Raw genomic sequence first — 23,285 nt, 5'->3', positions numbered from 1 at the left:
AGAACTTGACTCCAGATGCATCCCACAGCCCCTTTCCAAAACATCTCTTCTTGCCACTCCACTACCCAATGCCGAGGTTAATGGATCCACTGGCCTCTGACAAGTTCAAGCTCTGTATGTAATTAAGGCACTGTGGGTCTCCTAATGATTTTATGAACTATAGTAAATTGAGAAAATGGGAGCATTTGTTGCTTCATAAATTTTTGTGTAGGAAAAAAACATCAGCCTTCCCCAGTGAGCATGCATACACTGGAAGATGTGCAATTCATAATTTAAATTTACAAAAAAATACAAAATAGGACTTAGAGGAAGAATTTCTTAATGTCACTGCTGAATCCAAGTTATGACCCTCTGGTCCTTACCACTTAAATCAGATTGAAAACCTGAGACGCTCTCTATAGTTCCTCTGATGTCCATATGAAGGGTGCACAATTGTAAAGTTACTTTCTCAAAAACTCAACAATAGTGTCAGCCTGACTGTGGGAAAACAACTGTCAGAAATTAATATGATGATTGATAGTTATCACAGCTCTACTGTAACCCAGAGACTGCCTGCATAAGACTAGTTTAAACCAAAGATAAAATAAATGCTGCAGAATGAAAGAGAGAAGACCTGAGAGCCCACAACGGAGAAAACCTACTGGAGAAAATGAAGGGAAAATTTCAGGTATACCTGATACCTTTTGTTGCTATCTACGTTAACAAGAAAAAAAAAAGAATAATTCTTTGAGTTGGTACATCAAAAGAATTTGAAGTTGAAATTAAACTTCTCCTGCTTGCTTCCATTTTTTTTAGAACACAACTTTTGTGGTGTGTGCTTGTGTGTTTTCTCGGAAAATCAAACCTCACATACTGTAGTGCTGCTGATTCAGGTAAGTCTCTTTTTCTACCATTATTGTTTACTCAGTCAATACATTGTTGTTTTAAGCCACTAAGTTTTCTCAAAGCTTCTTAGGTAATATATAAAACTGGAATAATCCCTGTCTATTAAAAAAAGTATAACACTAACTATAATGACTAATATAGACAACAGGATGGGATTAAATGTTGTCAACAGTAAAAGAGAGGACAGAGAAGGAAGAGATTATAATAAATTTGTTCAAAGATCCTTGTAGAATTTGAGAGGTATGTAAAGATACTGATTCATGTTAACCTTTAGTTCAATTATACGTGACAAATATTTTAAGGATAACTGCTAACAGGCTAGATCTAGAAAGTTTACCTTTCAAACAGATAGACTGACTAGATGATAAGGAGTAAAGAAAACTCATTTCAGTGGAAGGCACCTAATCAGGTGTAAAAAAAAAAAAAAAAAAAAAAACTATGAAAGAGCATAAAATATAGAAAACAAGATAGGATGTGGAAATAAATCCAAATATATTAAAAAATAACAGTAAATGTTGGGGCATCCAGGTGGCTCAGTGGGTTAAAGCCTCTGCCTTAGGCTTGGGTCATGATCGCAGGGTCCTGGGATCGAGCCCCGCGTTGGGCTCTCTGCTCAGTGGGGAGCCTGCTTCCCTTCCTCTCTCTGCCTGCCTCTCTGCCTGCTTGTGATCACTGTCAAATAAATAAATAAAATTTTAAAAAAAATAACAGTAAATGTTAAAACACTAAATACACCGATTTTAAAAGAAGGTCACTCAGTTCAGATTAAAAACCATAAAGCCACGGATGATTTACAGAGATACACCTGAAGCGTGCCAAAGAATGGCTGAAATGAAATCAGTGGGAAAAGATCCATCGAACAAAAACTAATCAAAGGAAAGTTGACATAGCAACTGATAATAGACAAGCAGACTTTAAGAGAGATGTCAGGATAAAAAGATGACATTATAGATGTATTTTCTTTATTGATATACCCATTAATCCTTAGAAAAGTATGAGAAGCCAATTATAACAAATATTATAAAAACAGTTTGTGTGATAAGACATTATTTTGTGGGGCGCCTGGGTGGCTCAGTGGGTTGAGCCGCTGCCTTCGGCTCGGGTCATGATCTCAGGGTCCTGGGATCGAGTCCCGCATCGGGCTCTCTGCTCAGCAGGGAGCCTGCTTCCTTCTCTCTCTCTCTCTCTCTCTGCCTGCCTCTCAGTGTACTTGTAATTTCTCTCTGTCAAATAAATAAAATCTTTAAAAAAAAAAAAAAAGACATTATTTTGTGAGTTAGTAATGGGTTTTATCAGAATGAGGAATTTTTTTTTTTTCTTTTGAGGGAGAGAGAGAGAGTAGGGTGGGGAGGGGAAAGAGAGAGAGGCTGCGTGTTCAGGGCAAAGCCAACAAAGGGCTCGATCTCACAACCCTGAGATCATGACCGGAGCCGAAATCAAGAATCAGACAGTTAACTGACTGAGCCTCCCGGCGCCTGTGGATTGAAGAATTTCTAAACCTCATGCTAATGTTGTCTTAACTCTATCAAAAAATATTTACAATCATTCCACATTTACTAATTTCGGTACCTATATAAGCATCCTTTAAGGAAAAGCAATATAAATTGGGGGGGGGGGGCTCAGATAACACTCACAGAATAACCAGATAAAAAACAAAAACCATCTCACTATCACAGTGTACAGACAGAAGAATGCCTATTTGAAGTATGGTTTTCTACCTATACGTCAGTGGACAAAATATACTAAAGTTTCCTTGGATACACTAAACCATCCATCATTTTAAAGTCTACCGAATGTCCAGGGAACACTTCCACAACCAGTTTAAATACATGGGCATCTCTGTGAACTAGATCTTTAACATGCATATGAGAAGAGAGATCTGTGATGGTCTGTGATGCCAACAAATGCTGTGAATTCAGGTTCTAATGCCACAGGGCATCCATAGTGTCCGGTACTATCCTTGGTCCTGCTCTGGGTGTGTCTTCTCATTCAGTCTCCTGAACACGCTGTAAAGTCTATAAGAAAGTATGACACTTTTCAATTCTCACATCTATCCTTGCAGTGACCGTGTAAGGATGTCTTGGCCTTTGAAACAGACCAGAGGACTGCACACGTTGTTAGCAAGATGCATCTACTACAGTAGAGACATCAACTGCTTCCTTAAAGAGCCAATGTTTCCTCCCCATTGCCCGGTCTCTGTGCAGTTAGGCAGATCATGGCCCTAATGCTGAATGAAGTCCCTGAGAAGAAGTGAGATGTGTCACTCTGAGGCCGATGTAGGAGTCTCCAGTGCCCTCTTCCCTTAACACCTGCCCAGAGAGGCCTTCTGTTACAGATAGTGTAATGGCACAATGGTAGCCCTTGATAATCCAATATGGCAAAAATCAGGATAACGGTCAGCCTGCATGTCTATCCCACAGAACAAAGCAAGCCCCCGTCGATCCATGTTGGATACAAAGTATTAAAAAGAAATAATCTTTTGTTCTGCTAAGTCACCAAGGATTCAGAGTTAGCTCACTTGTACAGCATAATCTGACTGAGGCTAATACAACTAGGTAATAAAAAGCAATTTAGAGTTAAGTTGTTCCAAAAAGCATTTCGTGTTCAAAGCTCTTATTCTCTAAAAGCATTTTCTAAAATTTAAAGACATGACCTGAAACAACTTTTCTTTGGCAGTAATCATGTAAAAATACCAAAAGAGCTTACAGTCACTCTTTACTACATTTGATAGCTATTCTGGAAACTAAATACTTAATACATAAATTCTTTGTTCCATTTGATTGAATTTGGGATTAAACTGCAGCTTTCCCATCACCTTGAAAAGCATATTGGTTCAAAACCTACATAATACTCAAAAGGCTGTATTATTTAGCATCAAAATTTGAAGTGCTTTATATAATTTCTAGAACTCTGACTCAAAGGATTGGCTTTGGGTTTTTATAGGCAGAAGCAGAGTCTGGTGTGTCCCTTTACTATGGACATCCCTTCTTGTGGATTCACCCAGGAGGTAAGGTTGTGCTGCAGCTTCAGGCTACCAGGAAAACGATTTTATTATTATTTGCAGTAGCCAAAATAATGATGACAGTTTACAATCAGCAGGACCTTACAATAAGCCCAGGCACCTTCTCAAGAGCTTTGTACATGTATTATCTTCTTTCTCATGACACTGGTACTTTTCTGGTCTTTTTTGTTTTTTTACAGATGAGGAAACTGAGGTTTAAAAAGGTGACATAATTCAGAAAGGGCTTCTGTCATGCATAGGGCATGCACAGGGCAGCTCCGCAGCTCTTTGTGCGGAATCGACATCAAAGAGATTACGTAATTCTCTCTCGGAAGCTAAGCAGGGTCGGGCCTGGTTAGTACTTGGATGGGAGATTACGTAATTCTCTCAAGCCAGTAAGTGTATGGGAATTTACTAGTCTGTCTGATTGCAGAGCCTGTGTTCTTAACCTTGGATCATGGTAGAAAGAATTACTTGTATGTATGGAGGAAAGAGTTGTAATGTGTGGTAGAAACACCTTTCCCAGGCCTTACTGCTTAAAACAAAGTCCGGGTAGATAGCCAGACTCTCTCTCTCTCCCTCCCTTTCTTTCTTTCTACCAGATGGTTTAAAGAAAAATATTAATAGTACAGGTGATAACCCCATACTGCAAAAGTCAAGAAGGTGCTTGAGTAAGTAACTGAAGGTTGGAAAACACAGGACTGCATTTTCAACACATGGGGGAGAAACAAAGACTAGACCCAAGACACTCAAGGCCCAGCCTTCGCTGCCTCCCACTGGCCGTACAGCATCCTACGCTGGACCTTAATTCTTCATGCAATAAACATCGATTTAAACTTTGGGATTTTAAAGCTCTGAAAAACATAATCCCAAGGCCTTGGTTAACTATTATGATCCTATCTTTATTTTACCACCCAAATGCAAAGAAATATGAAAAACATCATACAACATGAGCCACGATATTTTTTAAGACAGAGTCCAATACGGTTGTTCTGCCATTCATCTTTGTATACGATACAATCAGCACGCAGACCCTGAGAGGTATTCTCAAAGGGCAGTCCAGAGAAATGCTGGCGAACTATGTGCTACTGGTCTATGGCAAGACAAGCTTGAGCCAGAATGTGAAACAGTTGCCTCAATAAGCCCATTATTTAACTTAATTTTCTAACAGCAAGATTTTCTCAGTGAAGGATGCATGACATTGATTTAATTCTGGAGGAATCTTCTTATCTAGTGCTAGACCGACCGCAGGCCAGCAATTTGAGTAGCACTGGGGTACGGAGCGGCAGAGCCGTCTCATTTTCATAATGGGCATTTTCCTAGCTCTGTTCAGGTACTTGAAGTTGCCTGAAATTGAGAAATGGCAAAAAGTAAGCCTTCTGAAGTATTTTTCTTTGGAATGGCCAGAAAGCAGAGCACGAGACCGAAGGTTAAGGGGAATTAGACAGCGGGCCTGAAACAAATGCACTCTGTTCTGCTTTAAACAGGGACTGTGCGGCTCTTCAGGGAAAGCTGTTCACGCTGGGTCCCCTCGGTGCTTCCGCGCATGTGAGTGTCCGGCTCTTTCTGTCCGGCCAGCTTGGAAGGAAGCAATGCACAGCTGTGTCGCTTTCCTCAGGGCTCACTGCTCATCACAGAGACTGACGTGACGGTAAGTTATAAATCTGGTTATAAAGTTATAAATCGGGTGATTTTTGAAAACCATATGCAAGGTATTCATTGTTGTAACCTGGAGAGTCGGAGCTATAGCTACCTTGTAATCATCTCTGGAAATCTCAGGGTGTGTATGAGACTTTCTAGAGAGAGAAACTACAATTAGCACCTGTTTTAGGAATTATGTTCACACCCAAATTTACCACAAATGGCGCTTTGATATTTTCAACCTTTTTTTTCTTTGTATTCCCCACAGGACATATATATCGCGTACAATGCCTGGAGAACAATTTGTTTTTCTGACCCAGGAGTATATATTTTCTCCCCAGATTAGCTGAACATCCTCTGGACTGACTTGTACAATGCAGAACCTTATGAACAATTAGCCAAACACAAGCAAAACTCCCACTTCTTGAGAGTAAGAAAATGTAAGCCAAGAGAAACACAATCAAAGTGCAGAGCGAGCCAGTTAGCCACACCTCACCGGCCAGACGTTCCACCCAAACCCTTTCTTTCCCTTTGGGATTTATCTCTATAGAGACCATCTCTCTGTTCCACAAATAAAACCAGGCGTTGCTAGGAAACCGCCGGCTTCTCAGGACTCCGCTGAAGTAGGGCGGCTGGTCCCTCCAGGGGTCTGAGGCCGCCCCTGACACGCGTGCTGCTGCGGGCACACTTGGATTCTCAGCACGCCCGTGTCACAGAGCCCCAGAGAGAATGTATTTCTGGTTAGCCACAATGGCCTTACATTGGTGACATCATTTATACCCCAAATTCTTTTCTCCATCCTGGCCTTGCAGTTCCTCTTTTCCTCCAGGTTCCTCCCGATGTGTCCCCTGGCCACCTTCCCTAATAGGGCCCCCGAGCAGTTCGAGTCACTTACTGACTCGTTCCGTAGATGACACCTGTCACAGGACTGGTCCTACTAAACTTTGGAAAACTTCCACATGGCTTGGAGTTAGATTTTCAAACTTTTTGTATCAGATTTTTGTTACTTTAAAAGAAAAAAAAAATGACCTAATGGATCTTAACTCTGTTGGAGCAGATTTGGGCACATTCCCTAAAGTCGCAACTACTGAGGCAGCCCCCACTCCCTGTCCTGCCCTCACAAGTGGTTCGCGGCCTTCCTTTTCCCCCAGGTATCTTTCCACCACCTAGCCGCTTGGGGAGGATTAACTGCAGGTCCGAGAGAGCGTCACAGCGGGGACGTAAGCGGGGGGAGGATTGTTTCCACACATGCCAAGAACTCGGGAGCGCCAGTCCAAGCTCATTCGGACTTCTGCTCTGTCATTCCTAGCTTCAGTCTCGGTTGAGGTCTAACGGCTGCTCCACGGACGCAACAGTTCAAAGTGTCACATCCTGTCACCGCAGCCTCAGGTACGAGAGAAAGGGAAGTCCAAAGACGACAGGAGACCTTGGCTTCTCACTGGAAAAGGAAGTTCCCCCCAAAGTCTTTCCCTGACCTCTCCCTGGCCAGAGCTGCCTCACAGTCCACTCCTAGGCTACTCACTCACTGGATTACCATAGAAGTTTAGAACTTTCCTGAGTCTGGGGAGGACCTACCTGCCTGAGATCAATGGCTCGCTGCTGAGCCCATATGGAAGAAGGATCAGGAAACAGCTGTCAGTGAAAACCCACATAGCTTCCGCCTATGCCTCTCCACATGGGAGGGCATAGTCCCCCCAGAACTGAGGCTCCCTCTAACCTAGAGGTCAGAACAGCCCATCTTAGCCCCAGGAGCAGTGGCTGTCTCTCCCTGAAGCCGGGTCTCTGTTTACTCATTCTGAGGTCCCAGAAAAGCCAGGCTTCCTCTGAAACACAGCTGTAGCCTTCAGCTATAGGAATGCGCCACACTTAATGTTTTAGATGCTGGGACATGTGTCTTTCCGAGCCATGTGTTGCAGAAGACCTGCTGAAACCAACAACATGCCCGAGAGTCCCAAGCACGTGGTACTGTCACCTGAAGGTATTAATTTGTGTTCACCCCAGTCCCTTGAGAGGTCTGAGGGCACCAGTTCTCTCTGCCCTGCCAGGGATCTAAAACACTAGAAAATACACTAAGAAGAAATAACAAACCCATGGAACTGAAATCACCATTTATTATTCACTCAGAATTCTCTGGAAATGGTGAGATGGGAAAATTAAGTGAAATCTCTCACTGCCTCTGGGAAAGCAAAAGCATGGAAGAAACTTCTGCTTCTAGTTCCAGACTAGCCTTCCTGATGGAAACAACTGTAAAACTGGGAGGTGGTGGTTTTCAGACATTGCACAACAGGTGGCTTGAGATGAAATCCCCAGAGAGAAAAGAATCTGATGAGGGGACTCTATGAACACCCAGGTCTCAGCCAGGGGACAACTTCCTGAGTCCACGGAAGCTCCGACAAGCTGAGGATGCAGAGATCAGAGTTTAGATCACAGACGGGGGACGGGGAAGGAAAGAGCGACGGAGGGCCGCAGGCCAGAAGTGCGCACAGGGACGCCCCCAAGCCTTAGGCTAATGTCTAGACGGCACGTGAGCAGAGAAACATGACCAAGGCTTTGTAGAGAGCAGCTGCCAAAGGGGCTGAGGGTGTTGAAGTTCCTGGAGGTCCAGCCGTGCTAGAGAACACTGGAGTTAGGACCCAGCCAGAGAAAAGACCCCTGGTCGGCAGCCCAGGCACCCGCTCAGACATCAGAAACGCCACTACTTGGGAAGAAGTACAAAGGCCAACGAGGCCTAGATCTAGCCTAACCAAGCCCTAAACCAAGCCCTAACAAAATCCATAGCATAGACCAAACTTGGAGGCTGAATCCCATCAAGTTAGAAGTGCCGGGGGACCACACTGGCCTTTCCACCGACCCATCTTCACGAAGGGGAAAACTATATTACTCATATATCCTAATGGGATAAAAGTGAACATTAAAGTAAAAATTGTTCTACAGAAGTGATTTCCACAACTTAGAATTCTCAACAGCCAATGTAAAATCAGTAACTGCTGGATATGCAAGGAAACAGGAAAATGGGATCCATGGTCAAGAGAAAAACAAGTAATAAAAACTGCCCAGATACTGGATTTTGCAAAGAACTTAAAGCAGATGCATTCGATTTAATTCAAATAACTGAATGAAAATATGGTCTGAATGAGTGAACATATAGGGACTCTCATAAGAAAAATAAAATACACACAAAAAAAGAAAAATAAAATACACACAAAAAAAGAAGTGCAAATTCTATAAATGTAAAGTCAATAACTGACATTTTAAAATGCATTGGGTGGGACTGACAAGAGAATGAGGATGAAAATATTAAAAGTTAGTAAACTTGAAGGTAGATAATATTTTAAAAATCATGTTAAAATGAAAACAGTTTTGTGAAATCTAAAAAATTGAAGTTATGTAAAACCAAAAGAATTACTTCCAAAGTCCCATCAACACTGTAAGACTTTTTGGTGAAATAATAGATATCAGAAATAAAAATACAATTTTTAAATCCTACCGTCCCCATCTTGAAAATATATTTAGACACACCCGGATAAAAATGCTGGACTCTTAAGACTTTCCCCCCCCCTTTTTCATTGTTATAAGAGGAAACAGAAAAATAAAAATTCTTGAAATATTTTTTGCCATTTTAGATTTCTTGTTATCAGCATGATTAGTTGAGTTACTTCCATCAGTAAACACAAATCAGTTTTATTTTAGTCAACATAAAATTCTTTGTTACTGAAAAACATAGATTTTAGTGGGTTGAACATTTTGATACACTGTCAACAAGGCTGTTACTCTGCCTTAAATCAGAGTTTGTCAAGACGGTGCTACAGGGCCGTTGCGGGAGGTGGACCTGTGCGCTGTGGGGTGTGGAGCGGCACCCCTGGTCTCTCATTCCCTACCCCCCTGTGTCAACCAAAGATGCTCCAGACATTACGAAGCGTCCTGTAGGAGGTAAAGTTGCCCCTGAATGAGAAGCACTGCCATCAACAAATAGGCCTTCCCCTTCCCCAATTTACTCCAGAAAAAACAAAAAAACAAAAAACAAGAAAGATGCTTAGTTTATCATTTACAGTGAAAGCAAACATGTCTTTCTATTACAATACTTGAAGCTAAATTTTGAAAGGCATTCCCTTTTCTGAGTGAAAAACTTCCCTAACTGTGGGGAATGTTAGATTTTTTTTTAATTTTTTATAAATATATAATGTATTTTTATCCCCAGGGGTACAGTCTGTGAATCGCCAGGTTTACGAACTTCACAGCACTCACCATAGCACATACCCTCCCCAGTGTCCATAACCCCACCCCCCTTCTCCCAACCCCCCTCCCCCCAGCAACCCTCAGCTTGTTTTGTGAAATTAAGAGTCGGGAATGTTGGGGCGCCTGGGTGGCTCAGTGGGTTAAGCCGCTGCCTTCGGCTCAGGTCATGATCTCGGGGTCCTGGGATCGAGTCCCGCATCGGGCTCTCTGCTTGGCAGGGAGCCTGCTTCCCTCTCTCTCTCTCTCTCTGCCTGCCTCTCCATCTACTTGTGATTTCTCTCTGTCAAATAAATAAATAAATAAAATTAAAAAAAAAAAAAAAAAAGTTTAAAAAAAAAAGAGTCGGGAATGTTACATTTTTATTATCAGGTTTAATTTATATTTTCTTTAAGCCCAGGCGGTAGGGTTTAGATTTTTGCTTTCAATAAAGCAAATTTTCTATTTCCTGGCATGTGCCATTCATCATTTGCTCACCTACGCACAGCAAGTGCAAATCAGCTAAACACAGCTGGGACATTTTTATTAAAATAAATAGCAACCTATTCCTAAGTCATTTGTTACGAAAATATGACACCTTCTTTACTTATCTGATTGAGGACACATCAGGAATTTCAAAATAAGAAGATACCACAGACTGCAAGTTGTTCTTCATGAAACTCAACCTTTAGAAACTACAGAACGGGGCAGCCCTCTTGGGTCCCCTCCCCTTTCAGGAGCTTTGTACTCTCACTTCACGATCGCTCAATAAACCTTGCTTTGCTGCCAAAAAAAAAAAAAAAAGAAAGAAACTAGAACATTTTTTTTCACATCAGTTATTTAAATCTGGACATCTTTTTCACCAGTTTAAAAATATTAGTAAAAATTAATATCCAATTCTTGCCAAAACGGGACTACTGATCAAGGGTAATGTGAAGCTTTAAAAAGAAAATATTATAAAATCTGCAGGCCCTGGCATTTAATCAGGATAGAAATATAACCACAAAATTCACAGTGGCAAAGCTATTTATTATCGTTGATTGTCTCCTTTCTAAAGAGGAAAAAAAAAAGTCCCAGAATCTTACTGGGTTTATTTGTGTGGTGTGTTCCCCACCCCACGCCCCCCAGCAAAACTACACATCTGTGTTATGTCACCATAAAACTGTCTGCTCTAAGTCTCACGCAGGCCCCTGCCACGTCACTCACCGATATGATAAAGTCCGATCCAGTCACTGGGGTCCACCTCCTCCTTGATGTCCCAGAAGATAATGAGGTTCTGGGCTTGCCCCAGCGTGTACTCGTACATGCTGGCCGTCAGGCTGGAGCGGCTCTCGGAAGTCACCAGGTCCGTGTCGCTGTTCGCCCTCTGGAGGGTCATGTTCTCTGGCATGGAGCTCTGGGCCGCCAGGCTCTGGAGGTTCTCGGGGCTCAGTGTGTACCGCATCTGGGGATTTCGACGCCGCACAAAAAGCAGGTGCTCCCGGGCCGAGCTAGCCATCCCGCCTGCGCCTCGGGGGTTAGCTTCTTACAAAGCTGCGAGAGACACAAGCACAGGGCATTCGTGTTACAAGGCAAGGAAATAGGTTTAAGCTTCCCAGACATAAAGCCCTAAAGAGTGTTTATTAAAGCCCGACCATGCAATAATCTTCTGCTGTCAAAATAAAACCTATTACTCTACTGTCAGTGGATGATGTCAGAAACGGCTCCTCCAGACGAAGGTCACTTGAAGGCAACGGCATCACACACCTGCCGCCCTTGACTTCACAGAGCACGGCTTCCTCCTGGTAATCAAGGAAGGCGATTTCCCTACTAGCCCTTTTAGGTCTATCCTTTCCCCAACAACCCACCTGCAGAAACAGTCCTGTTTTCTTTCACCCCTACACGTACTTGTTTCCTGTTGAAATCAGATTTTAAAAAGCAAGACAGAAAATGTTGACATGGTTGAAATATACCATTGAGCAAAGGATAACTTGCTCAATTTCCTTCGCACAGGAATGTAACCCATCAGAGTCTTTTTTAAGAACCTGCTCAAATGTCACCTCCTCTCTTAAATAAATACAGCGGCCACCGTCCCTAAAACTGCAACACCTCAGCCTTCCCCAGCCCTGCCCTCTCCCTGTGTTTCTTTCTAACAGCAATCATTATGATCTGATGTGCCACACAGCACCATTACTTATATACTTAGTTACTGCGTACTCCTCCCAGCAAGAATGTCCGCTTGGGGAAAAGACAGTCTCCTCAGTAAATGGAGCTGGGCAGACTGGACAGCTACATGCAAAAGAATGAAACTGGACCCTTATCTTATAAAATACAAAAAACAAAAACAAAAACAAAAAACCCCAAATTCAAAATGGATTAAAGATTTGAATATAGACCCTGAAGCCACAAAACTCCTAGAAGAAAACATAGGCCAGTAAGTATCTTGACATCAATCTTGGCAATAATTGTTTGGATCCAACACCAAACACAAAGGCAAAAAAAGCAAAAATAAACAAGTGGAACTACAACACACTAAAACATCTCTAGACACTGAAAGAAACTATCAACCTCAAAGCTATGAAGCAGGAACAGCGTCCCGGGAGAGGGTGCGTGTAGCGAGGGCGGAGATGAAGTGGAGAAAAGATAGAGGTCGTCCGTATCTCTGTTTAACAAACATTCACACAGCACTGACTCTTTAAAGCGATTTGGAAGACTTGTGTTTCTAAGTCTGTAGCCGCACATGCTTCAACTTTACCCTGTCTCAGTACGTCCATCTGTTAAATGGAGGGGACTTTAAAGGACCATGCAAGATTGTTGTAAGGAGTAGAAAAATCCTAAGTGAAAGTATTCAGCAAAGAGCAATGACTGTTATTTAAGTAATAATGTAATTGCTGAATTAATTAATGCACTACTTAGTCTGGGGTAGCTCCAAGGACTGGAAGACAGTTAACCGAAATCAAATGCTACAGACAGACCTACCTTTACTCATGAAAAATCACTGTGAGTTCTGCCTTGTGCTAGATGACCCTGTAACTGGGGAAGAAGGAGAAAGCGGGCCATCCTTCCCCTGCCTCCCTATTCAACGTGGTTTCTGGCTTCCAGAAGCCAGAAATCAGCTACATGAGGAAACACAGCTAAGTTAAAGCTTCGGAACTCAACCATGTCTCTTAAATAACTGTTTCTACATTTAAAAAAATTAATTCCAATTTCCAAACAATTCACTTGGGAAAGAACTTTTAAAGTTGAGGACCTACAAGCCAGAACTGCACAAAGTGAGAGGGGAGATTAGAGAAAGAAGAAATTAGAAGACCCTCGGGCACAGAATATGAAGCAAGTCCACTGGAACCTCACTAAGAGCAATGAGCAGGGAGTCATTCCAGGGTCTCGAGCAGAAGAGTCAAACTATGAAATATAAGTATGAGAACCACCTGAGAGCCTCTGCGGCGCTGGGAGGGACACGGCCGCGGGGAAAGCAGTGAAAAGCTGATTAGGTAAGGCGTGCGGCCCTGAGAGCGGAGAACGGATGTCAGTAACACAGAAAGGAAACAAATCAGTTGGGAATATTTCAAAGAAAGAGCCCAAACACTTGGCAACAGAATGAATACGGGGATAAAAGTAGGGAGAAATTAGGACCAAATTCTGGATTTTCAGTCTAAGGGGCAACAGAATCCCAGAAACACTAGCAGAGCTGAGAAAATCAATACCATCTTGGGTGGGTTTGAAGTAAATGTAACTGTCCCAAGGACTCTTGCGAGGGTGGGCCGGGTTTCTGGTCATGAGGCCAGCAGTAAAATAAATATTCAAATGCAAGTTTCTGCTTAATAACAGACTTATTTATTAATTAGAATCAACTATGCCAGTTCATCTAGAAAAGGTTTATTCATTTGGGGTTTCAAAGTCTCATTCGGGGGGGGGGGGGGGCGCCTGGCTGGCTCAGTCAGTGAAGGATTCAGCTCTGTTTCAGCTCAGGTCATGATCTCAGGGTCTTGAGCCCGTGTCTGGCTCCGTGCTCACGTGTAATCTGCTTAAGAGTCTCCCTCTCCCTCCGCCCTCCGCCCTGCCTCCTGCTCACACTCCTTCTCTCTCTCTCTCTCAAAAATTAAATCAAATTAAATTTAAATTTAAAAAGCCTCATTCATATATTTTACTCTACATAATTCAGATTGATGTAGAAGAAATAAAATCAAAAATTAGAATGCAAAAAAAAAAAAAAAATTAGAATGCTTAGATTACAATGAGGGACAACAGTCCGAGCCACTTTTCCCCTCTAGGAAAAGTGATATGTGTTTCAGAGTTCATGTTTCCACAGTAAGTAAGATCAAACATGATGCAAAAATTAATTCTCAAACTTGCATGAAAATGAAAAAAAAAATCAAACCACTCTAAATGTTATAGATAAAATTTTACTTTATAATTTTACTTTATTCAATGCAATATTCTCACATGGGAAAATTAGCTACTGAAATGACAGAGAATGGCCGCTTGACACTTTCTCCTACTGAAATCGAAGAATTCTTCATTTGCTTCTTGGTTTTATACCTATGTCTTAGGCCATAAGAAAGACTAATTTTCTTCAGAAAATTATTCATGCTCTTCTGAAAAGCTTTAGAAGGTAAAGCTGATGGCAAGGGAAACTGATTAGTACGCTCCAGTACCAGAAAGCTTGTCCCTTCAAGATCCTTCACAATCCATCCCGTTCCGGAAGGACACAATGTAACCTAATGTCGTCCTGCTTAAACCCTCTCTCCCTTCTATTGTGATTAGGTCTGCACTATGCAGCTCTCTCAGATAACAGACATCTGCTTCAACAACAACTAAAAACAAAATCGCTCTTCTTCCAGAGGTCAAGAGAGATGCAATTACCAAGCAAATTGCAAAACACCTTACTATACAACTTGAGTTCCAAAAGCAGCATATTTGCGTAGAAGACACACAGACAGTAGCAGGTGACAAATATACTAAGCAAGTGTTTTCATGTAAAATATTTTTGCTCAAGAATCTGGAGGTGAATGTCAATTGACTAGATCTCACCTGAAGGGCAAGAACTGACAACATTCCTCATCAAAAGACTTTTACAAACTAGGATTTTAACTTCTTAGACGGACACTGACAAGCAAAATCAATAATAACAACTAACATCCTTATTTGATCTTTCAAATTAAAAAAATATATATACCACACAACGCCCCCCCCCACACACGCACACCCCTGCTCAACCACACTATGCTTCAAAATCCAGGTGTGTTTTACTACCTAAATAAGGAAAACAAGGGGGGAAAACTATGTCAAAAGACATGAAGGAAAACATAATTAGCCTCCAATAAGCAGAGATGTGAGAAATCTAGGAAGAAATGAGAGACCATCAGACTCCCAAGGTTAGCTGACACATGAGATGAAGAAAGCCATCACCAAAACCTCAACCGAACATGCCTCCCCCGTGGCTTTCTGCCATATCTGCTGTTACAAGAAAGCAATCATAGTCATTACTCAGTGTTTCATACATAATCATAACCCCAATGCTCAGCTTCCCCAGCAAAAATGTTCTAGCAGAATGATTAATACCAGAAAATCCCTGCTCTATGACTTGCCAGTAAATGCACCCCGGATGCCGCGGCATTTTACAGAGCCCAAGATGGCTGAAACTGCCCCTCCCTTCCGCTTCCTCGCACACGGAGAAGTATCAGGAAATTCCATTTACCCGCCAGGCTGCTGCTCTTGAAGAAGAGCCTCACCTTCTTCTCACTTCATCAAGTAATATGTCGGGAGCCACAACACAAAGACAGTCCACTTGTCAGTTTGGAAAAGGAATGTACGCAAATGGAGAGAAACAATTTTAAGTTCCAAAGCTTTTCACTTTTTAAAAAAGATTTATTTATTTATTTATTTGACAGACAAAGATCACAAGTAGGCAGAGAGGCAGGCAGAGAGAGAGGAGGAAGCAGGCTCCCAGCTGAGCAGAGAACCCGATGCGGGACTCCAGCCCAGGACCCTGGGATCATGACTCAAGCAGAAGGCAGAGGCTTTAACCACTGAGCCACCCGGGCGCCCCAAAAGCTTTTCATTTTAAAGACTGAGTCCAACAGCACTTGCAAGAGGTTGTTTAGGCCTTAAATCACTAAATATACAGCTAGATAAATAAATAAGAGAAAGCGATTTATATTTAGCTTCATTCTTTTTAGTTCTTTCAATTCAATAAGGTTTTTAATTCAATTATGAAACCTTTCTTCACAGGTGTGAATGGGTAATTCCCAATAGATAAAAGTTAAATAATTAATATTATGTATCTAAAAACACATTTTTAAAAAATGAGGTATAATTTTTTATTCATTAAAATGTCAACTCCAGGGACACCTGCCTGGCTCAGTGGGTTGAGCTGCTGCCTTCTGCTCAAGTCATGATCCCAGAGTCCTGCGATCAAGTCCCGCATCAGGCTCCTTGCTCAGAGGGTAGCCTGCTTCTCTCTCTGCCTCTGCCTGCTTGTGCTCTCTCTCTCTCTCTGACAAACAAACAAATAAATAAAATATTTTAAAAAAAAATGTCAACTCCAAAAACTAACTGCAGGGAGACACACGCTCCTTGTCGCTCTCCCCTGAGAGGACAGCAGGCTGCTGGGCGGGCGGTTCCACACAGCCTGTCCGTGCCCTGGGAGAGGAAAAGGCATCTAGACGAACACTGAACGCAATTTTCTCAAAAAAAAAAAAAAAAAAAAAAGGAAGTGGTTATTAGAAGACGAGGACATGAATATTGGACAAAAATAAAGGAAAAAGAGAACAAAATATCAGCACCCAAATGACAAACCCTTATATATAATGAGAGAAGAAAACAGAATAGGATCTCAGGTATGGGAGGAACAAAGGCAACAATATTACTCATTTACCTCAAAAGTTGAAGGTAAACTGTAACGAACCCCTTCCGGGAATGATATTCATTGGCATGGATATTGATTTTTTGAAACACTGATCAATATTGTTAAAATGGTATTACATTAAGAAGGGTAGAACTTCAAGAATCCTTCTTAAATGTTATACCAGATTAGAAAAATGGGAACCAGAGCTTCATGTATTTTCAAGACCTTTTTAAAAATTCCAACCTCTTTTTCAGTAAATACACATGAAATTCCATGGTCTACCCAACTATTTTTTAAAAAAACAAAAACAAAACTCTTTGCTTTTATTTCAAGCGCTCTTCTGGTTTGCTTCTCCGTTGACAATCATCAATGGTTTGTGCGGGGGAAGCGGAATCAATTCATTTCAAAGTCATCTCTTTTGAAAGATATTAAACTTTTACTCCCTGAACATCCCTAGGGCAAAAGATTTTTTTTTTTCTTTTGCATGGAACACATGCCAAAACATTATCTTTAGCTACTAGAGCTGTCAATAATTACCACCTGCCGGTAAACAGAATTCAGATATTACAAATTCTACATGACTTGGTGGGGGTCGGAGCACATGGGCACGGGGCAGCCTTCCCTGGGATGCAAACCACAAAGCATGCGCTCCCAGTTACAGACTGTCAAAAGCTGCCAGAAAAGACAACAACTGTACTGCAATCAATTGTTCATTCCATAAAACACCCAGAGGTCGTAACTGTGAACACTAGTAATAGTAGCCGCACGTACCCTGGACCCCCACAGAACACATTTTTGAAGGCTTCGTGCTTCTCTCCATTCCTACTTCCACAGCGAGACGAAGCCAAGTTCCCGTCAGACCCCACCCAGCCCGTCACTTCTCAGCGCGCCCTCGGCCTCCAGCGTTTTCTCCCAACCCTCCGGCTCTCTCCCTGCACCATTTCTTCAGGGACAGCACCCCCAGGCCAGTCAGGAGCAGAATTAAAGGGCCGGGATGAGAGCAAACGAAGGCGCAGGGGTGTAACCAAGTGTAGGCAGGGCAAGCGGGACGGGCCTCTCACAGGGAGCGACATTTAAGCTGAGGAAGCTAAACTGGAAGTTAGGCCTTCGCGACGTCCAGGTGGCGGGTGAGGAAGGCGTGAATTTGGGCCGCGGCTCTGAGGGTCAAGGTGGAGGGGGGAGGACGGATTTTGAGTGGATTTCTCTACACTTCCTGAAAGAAAGTATTAAAAACTTCCATCTGGGACTTACTTCAATGCAAGCTCATCTAAGCAGCCAAGCACGGAAGTGCTCAGCAGGCTCCCCACCGGCCGCCATGCTCTCCCCCTGCGGCACCCACTCCGCCTGGCCTGTCTTCCTGAGGAGCAGCCAGCCAGAAGGCCACACTCCTACTGCTGGATCCCGGGGGCCTTTTTATATCATTCACCTCCCTCATACTCCACAACGCCTCGGAGTCTAATTACCAAGATTCAAGTCGTCTCTTGTCAGACGATACACTCTCTGAGGACAATTAATGTTTCTCTCGCACATCATCTCCACAAAAGAGTAAGTGTTCAGGAAATATTTTTGAATGGAGGGAGTTAACTGCCATTAATAAGAAAAGAATTTGAAAGGACCAAATGGACAGCAGGGGCGCACGTTGACTTCTCTCTAGCATGTAGCCAGCCATTCAGAAAGGATTTGAGTAAAGGGCCTACTTTACGCTGCAAGGTACAAGGCAAGGTCCTTGCTATAGTATGGAAAGAAATAAAACCCAACCTATGTGAGGGAAACCGAGAGCACATGCCCTCTGTAAGGTGTAAGTGTGAAAGTCAGCAGGAGTTCGCTGCAGAGAATGATGGGCAGGGGCTGGAGGGTTTAGAAGCCTAATGAGAAAAACTGAGCTGGGCTGTGAAAGATAGGAAGAGGCCACGGAAATATGGCATGAGTCCTAAGCCAAAGAAAGAATCCAGTTTAAAAAAGGCAAGAAAGGAATTAGCTTTCAATGGCTTCACTCGGATGCAAACCTCTATCTCTATCCTCTGAATAAAGAATCATGTCCTTTATTGCTCCTAGTCTTGATTTTCTGCTATCTACCCTCAAAGCAGCAGCTGGGATGATTTCTTTTTTCAAATAGAAGTAGGACTACTTGCTCTTAACTCAAAACCCTCTAGGGACCCCATTTCACTTAGAATAAAAGCCAAAACCCATGTAATGGCCTACAAGGCCCACATGATCTGGTCCCTTGTCCTCTCTGACTTCATGTACCACTATGGCCACCCATATTCATGCTCACCCTGTGCCACTACAGCTCCTAGAAGGCATCAGCCATCCCCTACCACAGGGCCTTAGCATCTACTGTTTCCTTTGCCACAGAAGCTCTTCTCTTCAATATCCACATGGCTCATGCTATCCCTTCACATGTTTACCAAATGCCACACTCTCAGTAGGACCCTCCCTGACCACTCTATTAAAATTTCAACTGCCTCAACACTACCCTTTCCCTGCTTTATTTTTCCTCCATAGCACTGTCACATTCTAGTATCCAGTATGAATCATTAGCGCCTCTCTAGTGTCCAGTGTCTCTCCACACTAGAATGTGTGCTTCCTGAAGAGTTAGAAGTGACAGACAGATGTCACCTCTAAGTAGGCAAATGAATTTGGATGTTTTTCAGGACAGCACCAAGAACAATGTCCATTCAATTAAATGATCGATTGTTGTTTTTAATTTTACAGGTGAGTCACTACCTGTGAATGCAAGGGATGTAAGTGACACAGTTGCACTGGCACCGGGCGATGGCTGTGGGCGGAAGCTGCGAACACACAGGTTAACATTTCAAAGTCTGAGATTACCAACCAATGTTTGCCATTATTACTGAGCTTCACAAAAGGCACATTTGAACAGAAAAAGGAAAAAGGGATGGAATCAAACAATAAGTAATGATCATGTTGGAGAGGGGAGTCACATGTAAGTCATAAACACAGACTGCTAAACTGACCTGAGTGTCCTTATAAGCAACCTCCAATGCCTACCATGTGTGAGGCCCTCTTCTAGCTCCAAGGAACCATGGATGAAACCATGGTGAAACACGCCCCATTCGCAAGGAACTTAGAGTCTTAAGACTAGAAAAGGAAGGGGGCACCCAGGCGGCTCAGCTGGTTGAGCATCTGACTCTCGGTTTCAGCTTAGGTCATGATCTCAGGTTCATGAGACAGAGCCCCGCACTGAGCTCCCTGCTCAGCAGGGAGTCGGCTTCTCTACCCCCCCCACTCCCCCCCCCCCCACCGCTCACTCTCTCTCACTCCTGTAAATAGAAAAGAAATGAATTTAGGATAATAATTAATAAATCACCCAATTTCTAAGCTTCCCAGTGGTTTGGAGAATCATTTGGAAGAACCAAAAAATTAAGCGAACATCAATGTGCAGCATGTGGATAAGGAAACAGTTCTGTTCCGTATCATGATCCTGCTTATCGACGTCGAGCTTAATCTCAACTCAAGAATTAGGATAAGAAATGTTTGAAACCTTTCCCGGAAGAACTACCTGTATTTTCACAGTACTATCGTTTTCAAATCCCTTTGATAAAAAAGAGATCTTTTTCTGCCTAGGTATTCATTATCCAGCTGCACTCTGTTAGGAAGCAGAGGAAGAAAGCAAAACATATCACCAAACAAGGAACTGCAGACTTCAAGCTTAATCCCCATTCAACCACTGCTTCCGTGCAGCGACAGCTGATCTCTGCCAGTCACATCTGTCAGTCATTCACAGAGCCTCAGCCGTTCCAAGAATAAACTGAGGGAGAAGAGAAACTGCACGAACTGGTAAAACATTCAAGAATTCATAAGAGTCAATGAAAGAGATTTTGAATCACTTCTTGAATCACATGCGAAACCACGGATGAATAAGGGCCTGGTAGAGTTAGAACAGTTGACAAGCGAAGGAGGAAGAAAATGAGAGGCAATTTGAATGTCACAGGATTAAATACGGGCTGTGGGAGGGTTGACCGAGCCCCGGCACAGTTTCTGTAATAAGGCTTTCATGACTGTGGCAAGAAAGACAAACATGACACGGTGCTATTGTACAATTCTCTTGAAAAAATTAACTCCTTTCAACTCCTTTCAACTCTTGAAAAATTTCAACACCTTCCTTTATTCTTTTTTCCTTCTAATAATTGGGCTATATTTGTGATTCTAATCTAAACTTTCCTGTATGTAAGGTAAACTGATACCCATAATCTGAAATTTTCCTTGTCCAGGTCAAACAGGTTTCCCCCTATTTACTATAAAACTTCGCTTCCTGGGGCCCCTGGGTGGCTCAGTGGATTAAGCCTCTGCCTTTAGCTCAGGTCATGATCTCAGGGTCCTGGGATAGAGCCCCACATCGGGTTCTCTGCTCAGCAGGGGGCCTGCTTCCTCCTCTCTCTCTGCCTGCCTCTCTGCCTACTTGGGATCTCTGTCTGTCAAATAAATAAATAAAATCTTTAATTTTAAAAAAAATACTTTAAAAGGCCTGCTTTCCTGTTATCTCTTCTCTACCCTCTGGCCCACTCTCACCCTCGGGTTATCTCCACAGCTACCCCGTGCTGGAGCGATTACTTCTAGATCTGATTTCCGGATGAGAGCACCAAGTGAGCGGGTGACCCAGCTGAGATCCACACGCAGGTCCTTAAAGCCTGCTTCTCTGCCCGTATACCGCAGCTTCCTGGGGTTTCTATACCTGAGCCATATCATGCGGTACCTAGGGTTACCCACAAAACTGTGGGGTGGGGAGATAAAATCATCTAGGTACAGGGTTTAAAGTCAGTGCCCTAACGCAGGTGCCAAGTAGCCTCTCACCGCCAAAGCAGAGCTTCTGAGTGGCCTGAACTGCCCTGCTTTCCCCCAAGTCTTCTTTCTGGACCTCACTTTTGGGCCACCTACTATAAGCTTTGCAGGCACAGAAAGTCGTTACTTTTTACTTGTTATGAGCCCCAGGTTAATTACAAGTCAACTTTATAAGCCCATATTGCTGTTGAGAAGTGGGAATCTCCCTCCGTTAAGGCCGTCTCCACGGACTCTGACAACTCTGTCAAGTGTGGGGCTGACCCAGACCGCAGAGGGCAGCTTCGCCCAGGGGAGCCCTTCCAGAGCAGGACTCGGCACAAGTCCCACCCTTTGCCTTTCTCTTCTCACCCACCCATTTCTTTAAAGGACCATGAATACATAATGAGAGGGTTCCTGGTTCAAGCAGGTGAAAGCCTGCGGTAAGCTGGAAGATGGAACCCGGCCTCCCATACCAGCTCCTGTTCTCAAGGCTCAATTCCATGGCACTGGAGGCACCGCAAAGCCAGCACAGGGCCTCTTCCTCTGAAGAGGAAGAAGAAGGAAATTAGCTATTCCAAGTGGGATGCTGCCTAAAGTACTGGCTTCCTCCCGGCCAGGAGCACTGATGCACACACTAACCCTTGGGGTGCCCTGCCGGCTCTCCCGCTGACCACAACCACAGCCTCACACAAAGCAATTGGCTCTTCTCTATCCCTTTCCCGCTAGTCTTGCTGGATGTCCGGCGTAGAGGCAGACGCCCAGTTATTACTGCAAGTAGAACAAACGAGAATATACGATGAAACAAGGTTTGACGTCTCGTGCAGTGATTTCTAGAAAACAGACAATTCTTACAAAATAATGACAGAACTATTTTAGTTGGGTTGTGCATCAGATAAAGTCACATTAGAAAAACTGCCAATTTCTCTCTAAAGATACTGAAAAAATTTCATTTGTTTCCATGAGTCAGATTAGTTTAATTTATTAAATTTAAAGAAATTGGATTCCTGCCCCCAAATTCAATATACAAGATGCAGCGTTTTAGTTAATAGATTAAAATCTATTTAAAGAAAGGAATCCACTCCGTTTATAAATGAAATTAAATTCTTATTTTTGCTTAGAATCCTGCATTATTAAATTTAGGAAGATACCACAGTCTTAAATAATCGTTTCAAACAAGTGAAAATCTCATTAAAATGAAAATCATTTATTGGTTGTAATTAGGGAAATATCTCAAAACACTATGCACTTATCCATTATCGCTTTCATGCCATTTTTAAAAAATATTTTATTTATTTATTTGACACAGGGAGATCACAAGTAGGCAGAGAGGCAGGCAGAGGGGCGGGCTGAGCAGAGAGCCTGATGCGGGACTTGATCCCAGGACCCTGAGATCATGACCTGACCTGAAGGCAGAGGCTTAACCCACTGAGCCACCCAGGTGCCCCCATGCCATTTTTTTAAGTTTATTTATTTATCTATTTTTTTAAGTTTAACCCACTGAGCCACCCAGCTTCCCCCACGCCATTTTTTTAAGTTTATTTATTTATCTATTTAAGTAGTCTCTATGCCCAATATGGGGCTAAACTCTTGGCCGCGAGATCAAGAGCTGCATACTTTTCAGACTGAGCCCAGCCAAGTGCCCCTGCAATCTTTTTTTTTTTAAAGAAGGATCCCAGACTAAACCAAAAACCCACTCTTTGTAATAGTAAGAAGCCCTTCTGCCCTGATACATGAGTAAATGGGATAAGAGAAGAGATTCTGAATGTGGCACTTTTCTCCTCCTCTTCTCCTTAAAGAGGAAAGTGTTCCCCGTGCGCCTTCTGGCAGTGCGAGCACTTTGGTGGTCAGCCAGGCGGAGAACCAGAGAGACGTTTATAGAGTCCTCCAGCCTCAATCCAGAGTGTCCAACCCAAGGCCCACTCCCAGGCTCTTCTGACA

General features: G+C 43.0%; 1 protein-coding gene across 3 annotated transcripts in view; it reads right to left on the bottom strand.

Moving 5' to 3' along the window:
• HECW2 (HECT, C2 and WW domain containing E3 ubiquitin protein ligase 2) overlaps positions 1 to 23,285 on the bottom strand; it is a 368,867-nt gene that overhangs the window by 219,937 nt on the left and 125,645 nt on the right. For all 3 annotated transcript variants that reach the window (XM_082689013.1, XM_082689011.1, XM_082689012.1), the window contains one exon: positions 10,946 to 11,272. In XM_082689013.1, coding sequence (XP_082545139.1) covers positions 10,946 to 11,237 — 292 coding nt within the window. In that variant the 5' untranslated portion in view covers positions 11,238 to 11,272. The remainder of the gene's footprint in view (positions 1 to 10,945; positions 11,273 to 23,285) is intronic.

The sequence above is a fragment of the Mustela nivalis genome, assembly GCF_964662115.1.
Source record: "Mustela nivalis genome assembly, chromosome: 11".
Classification (NCBI taxonomy): Eukaryota; Metazoa; Chordata; class Mammalia; order Carnivora; family Mustelidae; genus Mustela; species Mustela nivalis.
This window is presented reverse-complemented; position numbering and strand designations above follow the sequence as displayed.